At 39.5% G+C, this 10,913-nt stretch overlaps 2 protein-coding genes across 2 annotated transcripts; one reads left to right on the forward strand and one right to left on the reverse strand.

Moving 5' to 3' along the window:
* Positions 1-861: 861 nt before the first annotated feature.
* On the forward strand, positions 862-1,812 carry OR4S2 (olfactory receptor family 4 subfamily S member 2). The gene has a single exon (XM_040495845.1). The coding sequence runs from the start codon at positions 877-879 to the stop codon at positions 1,810-1,812; it is 936 nt and encodes a 311-aa protein (XP_040351779.1). The 5' UTR covers positions 862-876.
* A 5,649-nt stretch (positions 1,813-7,461) lies between these two features.
* LOC121043848 (olfactory receptor 4P4-like) lies at positions 7,462-8,388 on the reverse strand. Its single transcript, XM_040495846.1, has one exon. It carries the CDS (start codon positions 8,386-8,388, stop codon positions 7,462-7,464), a length of 927 nt encoding a protein of 308 aa, XP_040351780.1.
* Between the last annotated feature and the right edge of the window lie 2,525 nt (positions 8,389-10,913).

Here is a 10,913-nt window from a genome sequence, read left to right on the forward strand (position 1 = left end):
TTTTATTTTATTTTATTTTATTTTATTTTATTTTATTTTATTTTATTGCTTTTATCAGGGTTTCATGGCTATTCTAGCTGACAGAACTGAATTGATTTCATAGTAGAAATAACTGTTCATATGATAGCATATAACGAAATTGAAACTTTCTTATTTCACAAACGGGATAACAGAAGCCCCTGAAACTAAATAATTTATCTAGAGTTACAGCACCACTGTCTCAGAATGAGATAATGAGAATTTTAGTCCTCTTTTTAACTACACCCATCACCACCTCTTGGCTATAAGAGCTTGATGTCAAATAGGGGACCATAAATTCATGGACATAAAATTCAGAGTTTCCTAAGAAGATGCTGCGGAGGTCACCCACCCCCAACTACTTGAACACTCATGGCGATATTCAGAAGGGAAAATATGATACATGTTTTCATTTCTGTGACAAAAATAAGGCAAGCTTTTCCAGATACGTAAATTTTACCATATCCCCCAACACCGAATTGCTAATTAAGTTCAGTGCCTTATACAGGATTAGAATTAGTAAATTTCTAGAAACAAGCAGATTTTTCAAAGCTTTTAAAAGGGTGAGATTCTTGGTTAGATGTATGGCTTACAGAATTTGCTTTATCTCTCTGGACTTTGTTTCCTCATCTGAGGTGAAAGAATGGGCTATCAGACGGACGCAAGACGATCAAAACATGTACATCTCAATTTCTTGAGTATGCATGCAAAGCAGCAGCAAGTACCCATTTTTCCATTTTCAACTACTGTGATTCTCCATTTATTCTGAGTCAGAAATAAATGTCTTTTTTGCTTGTTATGTTTCTCTTTCAGGTAATTTTGCTGTCTCTTGGGAACTTGGCATGCTAGACTAATTCCATGGAAAAAATAAACAATGTAACTGAATTCATTTTCTGGGGTCTTTCTCAGAACCTAGAAGTTGAAGAGGTCTGTTTCGTGGTGTTTTCTTTCTTCTACACGGTCATTCTTCTGGGAAACCTCCTCATCATGCTGACCATTTACAGGGGCAAGCTTTTCAAGTCTCCTATGTATTTCTTCCTCAGCTACTTGTCTTTTGTGGATATTTGTTACTCTTCGGTCACAGCTCCTAAGATGATTGTTGACCTATTGGCCAAGAGCAAAACTATCTCCTATGTGGGGTGCATGTTGCAACTCTTTGGGGTACATTTCTTTGGTTGCACTGAGATCTTCATCCTTACCGTAATGGCCTATGATCGTTATGTGGCTATCTGTAAACCCCTACACTATACGACCATCATGGGCTGTGACAGATGCAATAAACTGTTGCTGGGGACGTGGATAGGGGGGTTCTTACACTCCATTATCCAAGTGGCTCTGGTAGTCCTGTTACCCTTTTGTGGACCCAATGAGATCGATCACTACTTTTGTGATATCCACCCTGTGCTGAAACTTGCCTGCACAGACACATACATCGTTGGTGTTGTGGTGACAGCCAACAGTGGTACCATTGCTCTGGGGAGCTTTGTTATCTTGATCATTTCCTACACCATCATCCTGGTGTCCCTGAGAAAGCACTCAGCAGAAAACAGGCGCAAAGCACTCTCCACCTGTGGCTCCCACATTGCTGTGGTCATCATCTTTTTTGGTCCCTGTACCTTCATGTATATGCGCCCTGATACTACCTTTTCAGAGGACAAGATGGTGGCTGTATTTTACACCATTATCACCCCCATGTTAAATCCCCTGATTTATACACTAAGAAATGCGGAAGTAAAGAATGCAATGAAAAGACTGTGGGGCAGGAAGGTTTTCCCAGAAGCTAATGGTAAGTAGTTGAAAGCGACAATTTAAGCTGGATGATCTTAAATTTTCTGATCTGTTCAGTGAAGACAGTAATAACAATAGCACAGGGTTTATTTGAGGAACAAAAGAGAGAATAACACATTCTAGACAACTGAGGTATTATTTATCGTCATTATTAATTGTTATTATATTTGTTCTAATGTTTCATAATTAGATAAATTTTCTGAAATATCGAGGCCAGAGGAATTTTATTAAACTCACAAGTTCAGCATGATCTTACTCAGCACCATTATTTTCTCTTCCCCATTTTGGCCTTTCTGCCATTTTCTTTAAAGATTGAGAGCCCTCTGTGAAGCATTTAAGGCGGTTTTCTAGCATTTAGAACTGTGATTGAAAAATAGTGAGCACTCAATATGTATGTGTTGCATGCACAAAAGTATACTTGAAAAATAACAGAGATCTGAGCTACAGAGCTCTGATATAAGTTCTCCAAAATACAGTGGAAACTAGCCTAGTGAGGCCACAAAGAGAGGTGATATGTGTGCAGTGTGTGAAAGGTAAAACACGCTTGAAAAATGAAAGACCTGTTCTCATCTTCCGCTTTTGGGAGAAAGCTTTCCCTTTCTCCTTTTCCTCTAGGACACATTTTCTTTACCCAAACAATCCGCAAATTAGGGAAAAAATTGCCTCCAAGATCCCCATTGTAATTCTAACACCCCATTAATATGCTTCTGCTAACTGACTTTGACTTGCCCGTAGCCAGCAGTCTCCATTAATGTAAAGTGACTAAAAGAAAAACTAAAGAAACTCAATGAAAGCAAAGGCATCTGTGATGAGCAGGTGACCTGATTCCACCCACAGGGCAAATACAACGTTGAAATGCGTGGTTTGGAAACTGTAGTTCCTCCAATGTTTGAACAAAGCAGCTTTACTGAATTCAGTGAACCATTCATCGCACATCCCTCCTTCACATCACCCAAACTGAGCTTTATTTTCCTATAACAAATGTACACATCACTGATTATCCCTCTCATTGTTTTATTATTTTTGCACAAATCTGATTATTCAATTACTGCCCATACCTGGGTAAGTGTTTATGGCTGTGGAGTGTATGTGTATGTCTGTGTGTGTGTAAGTTATGTTGAGAACTGTACACAGTGCTTTAAAAAACTATCTCTGATGTTGATACATTCAAAGAAATAAAGATAAGAAAGATGAAAGGCGGCACCATAATTAGAAGTTATAATTAAAAAACCCTCTCCGTGGAACCACACAAATCCATGTTTATTGTCCCAGCTTGGAATCTCCATGCACTTCCATTTGCTCACTTTTTAATGATTAGGTCAGTGCTTCTCAAACTTGTCCAATCATGGGAATCATCTTGAGAGACTGAACAGATAACAGAATCTGTGCTGACAGTTTCTAATATGCGAGGCCATGATTAAAGGGTATTCAAAAATCTGTATTTTTAACAAGCTCTTGCCATAATTTTTGTACAGTCAGTGGCATATCTTAGCACTTAGATTTAGAAACACTGGAACTAGATGATATTTGCTGTTCTTAGAGCACAAGAGGTCTGTGAGCCAATAAAATCCACGAAATCCTATATTTGAATATATGCCCATGTCTATTCTACTAAGCAATGCAAAGGGAGCTAAACTTGAACTAAATTTAGGAATCAGTGGAATAAATAAACATTATCCATTTGTAAATTTCCTCCACAATACTCTTCCCTTCATGTCTTGGCACTAATAACATCTTGAATACCAAGGGATGTTAGTTCTATTGAAGGTCTGACATCCCTAAGACAGTAAAAGCTGACAGATTTATTATTCTCAGGGGCCAAGAAGCAGGACATATGAAATAGTATTCGAGTTTTTACCAGTGACTTTATACATCTATATCTGTTCACAAAAGTTCCCCAGGGTCATTCCCAGTCAGAGGAGCTCAGAGAGTCTACTCTTGGTTCCTTGGAAAGAGATGACCAACAATCATTGGAACCTAGACTCTCCCCACTTCCAACAGGGGTGAGTCTGGCTTATAAGACGACTTTATCTCATGTGCCTAAAACCACAACCTTGGCTGAAAAACACTGGAGTTTTATAGTTTTTGTAGTTTTACACCCTTGCTGTTACAAATGCTGTTACTCAGATATGACTCCGAGTAAAGCCTTCGTTGATGAACATAAATGGCAATGCTTCTCACTTTCCTGATGGATAACTTAGTTTATTTCATAGTGGAAAATAATAAAAATGTGTCTCCTTATGTCTTCTAACCAGCGGTTATATTTCTGTCCCCAAGCACAGCAAAAACATTTGAACACGTTTTCTTACACTGCTCAATAAGATGCAAAACTAGTGTCATGTTTCTCCATATTCCATCCTCTTTTTTCATTTAAACATATCCGGGAGATTTGTCACAGGTCAGAACCTCTAGAATTTCACCATTTTTATAATAACTGAGTGGGAAATCCCCATTTTGATAGTGTTTTGATTATGTCCATACCTTACACAGTGACCAGTGTTGCTTTGAGACACAATGCAACTTCATCACTCGATCCAAGTCTTCAAAATAGTCTTTATTTCACATTTGATTATTTTTAATGTTTTCTTTTATTTATTTTTGACAAAGAGAGAGACAGAGCGTGAGCAGGGGAGGGGCAGAGAGAGATGGAAGCACAGAACCTGAAGCAGGCTCCAGGCTCTGAGTTGTCAGCACAGAGTACGACGTGGGGCTCGAATTCGTGAACCACGAGATCATGACCTGAGCCGAAGTCGGCCGACTGAGCCACCCAGGCGTCCCTTTATTTCACATTTTAGTATTAAAAAAATCCAGAAGTTAAGTGCACCACAGTGTAAAGAGAGACAGACAATGCCAAACTTCTGTAACCATCAATGGTAACGACAAACATCACATGTATAGAACATAAACTTTCAATTTCAGCAAAGACTAAGATAACATTTCTATTTTATGCATGAGAAAAATAGAGCTGCATGAAGTACACTGATCCTACCCTTAGATCAGCTGAACCCCAGCGTTTGCAAAGACACACTAAATGCTTATTGTATAAGCGACAAGGATTACAGTGGCTCGATATGCCGCATTATTGAGGGGACTGATTCAAGAATAAATAGCATAGTCAAACTATAGAAGTGGGAATTCTGAACCGTACTCTTGAATTAATAAAACCCTCAATATATTGAGTGTATGATACCTTGAAAGGAACAGTATAAAAGGCCAAGCCAAGAGAGGTTGGCATGAGGCACATAGCACATAACCTTGGTTATACACATAGAGGACCAATTCTAAATACCTAAGCATGCAGCCAGCCTCCCTCCTACTATTTCATCCATGGATAATATGTAGGAAAACAAGGAAGTATTTACCGTTCTTGGGTAGGTTCCTTTCCACCCCTCCTTTGTTGATAATTTATAAGAAGAATGTTAACAAAAGATACAGAAGAGCCATTTTCAAATAGACTTCTGAAAGGCCTGTCTTTGGAGAAAAATCAAATAGCAAATTTGTCACAAAAAGCAAATTTAATTCATTACCAGAGAATGTGGCCTATATATGTGTCAAAAACAGGCTTATTAAAAAAAATAATAAACACCAGATTTAGGCACCAGCCCATGCAGCTCTAGACATTTCTGTTCACCTTGACCTTTCTGAATTGGAGAATCCCATCAGGAGATACTCACCAGGACATCAACATCAAAACAAAATCCTGACTTAATCTGCCTTCATCTTTCTTATCTCCTTTTCAATATATTTCATTATTTTTCTGCCTCCCCTTATGTTCCAAATTCCCTAATTTCAGGCATGACACGTCAGGGTCTTTTGGGAAGAGAAAAACTATTGCTGAAATCATCATCAGCTATGGCTAATTTCCGTAAATGGACTCTTCACCTTAAAATCTAGGTTCCTTCAGACCCAAGGAAATATGGGAAACAAACTGATGGTTGCCAGAGGGAAGGTGGGGTAGGGGCTTGGGCAAAACGGGTGAGGCTTGCAGTTATGGAATGAATACGTCATGGGAATAAAAGGCATAGCGTAGTGATTATAGTCAATGGTATTATGGTAGCCATGTGTGGTGACAGACAGTAGGTACACTTGTGCAGAGCACAGCGTAACATATAGACTTGTGGAATCGCTAGGTTGTATGCCTGAAACTCATGTGACATTGTGTATCAAGTATGCTCCAAAAACAAACACAAAAACACCCTGGATTTTTGTGCACAAGAGACAATAATAGTTCGAGTAACTAAAACTCAATTTCTTTGTGACGACTTGGTGAAAAGGATGGGGCACTGGAAAATGACAGTTCTGTGGCCTCTCATACTTGAAAGCTTGGTGACCCCACTCTTCTCTGGGCCTCCATTCCTCTTATCGCGCTAGTGGACGACCCTCGATGATGTCAGAGACCCCTTCCAATTCACAAAGCTCGAATATTCTTGTACAAACTAAGGAAATGCCTCAATGCACCAAAGCTGGTCTTGGTCAATGCCCCAGTTTTCAGTGAATTACCTCTGCTTCTCAATCTAACCTTCTTTATTTCTCGCTGGTATAGGGACCTGCCTGGGTAGAAATGAGACAGTTTTGCGTTGCGCGAAGAATTGGGAAGAAAACGTCAAAGTATGCCATCTGCATAAGCAGCAGTGAAGATTAACAAAGTGCACCCCAGGGATGTCCATATCTCCGGCTAGGTGGCTTCCTAAGCTCGGGGTGTTCTGCAGGATGGGAGGTTTTCCCTGTTGCACAAGTACAGAAAGCATCAATTTGAATACTCATGAAGGATTTCAAGATGAGGTGGAAAATACGTCATGGAATTACATTTAAAGGAGCGCAGAGTGATATCCATGATCTAATTTGAAAGTTCGAATTCCCGGAATACACCATCAATAGGTACTAAGAGTTAATTACAATAACTTCCATAAGTACAGTGTGAATCGCATAATGACATTGTGTTACATTATTTGTGTATGTAAAGAGTTAAAATATACCATAACACTTGCAAATGTGGTGAGTTGCTTTATTTCTTTATTGTAATGGGTACCTCCAAAAAATGGAGTGCTTAGGACCCCTCTCCCTCTGTCTGTCTCTCTCTCTCTCTCCCTCTTTCTGTGAGGTGTCTCAGTCAACAATCTGTTTCCCAAAGCAAGACATAACTGTCAAACCATCCAGACCTTACAGTGTGCCTTAAAAAAACTACTATAATGCCCACAATGACTGGGACCATGAAGGACAGACCTATAATGTTCCAGAATGCCAGACATAAGTTCCAGAATGTCAAAGCTAGAAGGGACTCGGAGGTCATGGGATCCATTCCCCTTATACAAGTTCGGAAAAAGAAAGTAAGAGAAAGAGGGTGGCTGAGGGGCCTTCTCTCTTCAAGTCTTGCAACATTTTTTTTTAAGTTTATCTATTTTTGCAAAAGAGAGAGAAAGCTGTGGAGAGGCCGGGGGTGGGGGGGTGCGGCACAAAGGCTCCGGGGCTCAAACTCACAAAGCGTGAGATCATGACCTGAGCTGGAGTCGGATACTCCACTGACTGAGGCACCCAGGTGCCCCAAGTCTTGCAACATTGGAGGACAGCACAGCACCTCACTGTACCTATTGCATTTGTTGACATGAGGATTCTGTAGATAGAAAGATCCAGGAAAGGGTTTGAACACCAGAGACTTCATTTCCCTTCAGACCGTTTGCGCCAACACCACACTTTCCTCATGGCGTTCTTCATGTCTGTGTTTCTCAGCGTGTAGATGAGAGGGTTGAACGTGGGAGCAATCATGGTGTAAAACAGGGCAAAAACCTTGTCGTTACTGACAGAATCAGCCACGGGGACATACGTGAAGATGAGGGGCAGGAAGAACAGGAACACGACAGTGATGTGAGAGCTGCAGGTAGAGAGGGCTTTGCGGCGGCCCTGGGATGAGCGGGTCCTCAGGGTGGACAGGATGATGAGGTAAGAAATTACCAAGGCAACAAAGGTCAAAATGGACATCACTCCTGTGGTGGTAATGATCGCAATAACCAACAGGCTAGTGTCCATGCAAGCCAGCTTCAGCAAGGGGAAAACATCACAGAAATAGTGGTCTATCCGATTGGGGCCACAGAAGGGAAGTTCGACCATAATCAATACGTGGAAGATTGAATGGATGAATGCTCCGATAATCGAGGCCATCACAATGATATAGCACACCGGTCTGCTCATGATGACCATATAGTGAAGGGGTCTGCAGATGGCTGCATAACGGTCATAGGCCATGGCCACCAAGATGAAGATCTCAGTGGCACCAAAGAAGTGGGCATAAAACATCTGGGCCATGCAGCTGTTGTAAGAGATAGTCTTCCGCTGGGCCAGCAGATCTGTGATCAGTTTGGGGGCCACTGTGGAGGTGAAGCAGACATCCATGAAAGACAGGTGGCTCAGGAAAAAGTACATGGGCTGTTCACTGAGGCGGCTGCCCCTGATGGTGAGAAGAACGAGCAGGTTTCCGGAGAGAATTGCAATATAGCAAAGTGAGAACAGCACAAAGCAGGTAATCTTTGCATCCTCATCACTGAAAAGTCCCAGGAGGATAAATTCTGTGATGTTTTCATGTCCCATTGCTCCTGTGGGTTTTATCATTTAGAGGGGAAAGTTAACATACTTGAAACATCCAACTTTTTAAAATTACTGGTTTATTTTAAAAGCCATCCATTTATTCAATAAATATGTACAGATTATTTATGATGATACACTCTAATTAGTGCTAAGGGTCGAGCAGTGTATAAAGTACATGCAATCTCTATCCACAAGTGGCTACAGTTCATTAGAGTAGACATATACTAACAATAATAGCACAGATAACTAATTGAAATTATAATAATTCCCAAAGTTTCACACTTACTATGAGCAACATGATGAATGAGGACAAGATGAATGTTCTTTTTTAGGTCAAATTTTGAGATGCAATTTCTGCATTATATTTTCAAGAGTGATTTTTGAATCTCCGGTGTGTATAAAAACGGCACTGAGGTTATCTGTTCTTCAAGGGTGGCCCTATCATTCTCAGCCCTTCCCGGTGACTAACTGTGTGCTAAATCCTTAAAGTTCAGTAACATCATTAGACATCGATGAGCTCATAATTTTAAATATCAGACCTCTAGGTGACAATTTCAGTAAGTGCCTTTAGAACCTTTCCATGAACTTTTGTAAAAACGGAGGGAGGGAAAAAACCACGATGAGATCTTTGGGGAAAAGGATTGCTCCATTGCATGGGGTTCTGGTATATTTCTGGCTTCCTGAAATTGACCTCATTTCCCAGTTTACTCTCCAGTCTAACCCAGGAGTTCTCACTGTTTTTGTTTCACTGTTTCAGCTTTCTGGGGCTTCCCAGTAGGACAGTTGCCTTGGAGGGGCAAATTGCATCCAGAGATCCTTTTTCACTAGATCTGTTCTACTACTTTGTATCTCTTTGAATTGAACCGCTTTCTTTCCTTCACAGGCTCACAGGCCCCAGTCCTGAAATATGTTAGTTAAAAAGGACATGTTGCTCTGGTGCAAAGTGTTATGCTAACTCTTACTTCCTTTTGGCAACTTTATCTAAAATGTATCACAAAACTGCTACACTCAGTGCTCACTTTTACAAAACCTACACCTCCACACTGATAAAAGTTGTCAGCCTGTTTATGAAGGGTTATAATGGTCATGGAGCAATGCCTTTTACTTTCTGTGAGTTCTTATGAGATTACTTTAGAAAAATGTACATTTGGCATAAAAAGAGATTTTTTTTTTTTGAGGAGGGGGAGAAGAGGGAAAAGGAGACAAAAAATCCAAGGCAGGTTCCATGCCGAGCATGGAGCTTGATGCAAAGCTTGATCTCACAACGAGGAGGTCATGACCTGAACTGAAATAAAGAGTCAGATTTTTAATTGACTGAGCCACACAAACACCCCACAAAGAGATTTGTAATAGGATTTTAGGGAGTTTGTGGACTTTTGGATTGAATTCCACTCATGAACCCCAAATTAACACCCTATGGTCCAATTTCTTGCAAAAATATCTGGTAATATCACCACCACACAAGCAAAACCGTGTGTTTCTGGGCTATGGTGTGATTAGTTTAAAATAAGCGGTGAACAATTATTTTATCTGTAAGCTATTCTTTCTTGAAAAAAAGAATTTCTGGGGTGCCTGAGTGACTCAGTAAGTTAAGCTTCCGATTTTGGCTCAGGTCAAATTTAATCTATATTTAAGTTGAAATTTCAAATTGATATGAACTCCAGAGAATTCAAAATGATGTGAATTTTAGTAACTGATGTTAGGACGTTGACTCTCCCTCTGAAAAAAAAATATATATCTCACAAGGCACAAAAAACTATAATTCATGTGGTTGAAAGATACAAATGTATCAAACAAAACTAGGAAAAATATTTGAGAAATAATTAGAATGGGTTTATAGCTTATGTAGGAACAGTTTTTAAGCAAAGCACAAAAAGAAAACTTATTTAAAAAATAAAATCTATTTAAAATTTCTATATGACAAAACTTCCTATAAGCCAAATATTTTTAAAAGTGGCCAATGGGAGTAAATATTTATAAATTTTGCGAATCAATCATATAAAGATAAGTAGGCCAATTTTCTCTATTTTTCTCTAAAAGAGCAAAATGTTTGACAAGGCAATACACAGAAAGGAAATTACTGCTGGCCAAAAGTGTATATAAAAATATTCAACCTCATTAGAATCAGGAAAATACAGATTAAGCAAGAATGAGATACTATATTCCCACTCATCAACTTCATAAAAGATAAAATTCAAAAGGCTGTCCATGTAAAATTTTGATGAAGGACCCAGCAAAACTACCCCAGAAAGCATAGAAAAGGGCATTCTTTGCAGACATTTAAATTTGGAAAATAGATGTGATCTAAAACCTGGTAATAGAATGGAAATAAGGGGTGGTATCTTCTTGTTATGGAGAACTAGACAAGCTTAAATTTTGATCCCTAGGAAACATCTACCATGATACAAATCACTAAGATATATTTTTGAGTGGAAAACATAATCAGGTGCACAAAAATAATCACAGTATGATAACATGCATGTTAAGAAGAAGGAGGAGGAGGAGGAGGAGGGGGGAAAGAAGGGGGG

The sequence above is a fragment of the Herpailurus yagouaroundi genome, unplaced genomic scaffold (assembly GCF_014898765.1).
Source record: "Herpailurus yagouaroundi ecotype Mexico unplaced genomic scaffold, PumYag 187, whole genome shotgun sequence".
NCBI classification, from domain to species: domain Eukaryota; kingdom Metazoa; phylum Chordata; class Mammalia; order Carnivora; family Felidae; genus Herpailurus; species Herpailurus yagouaroundi.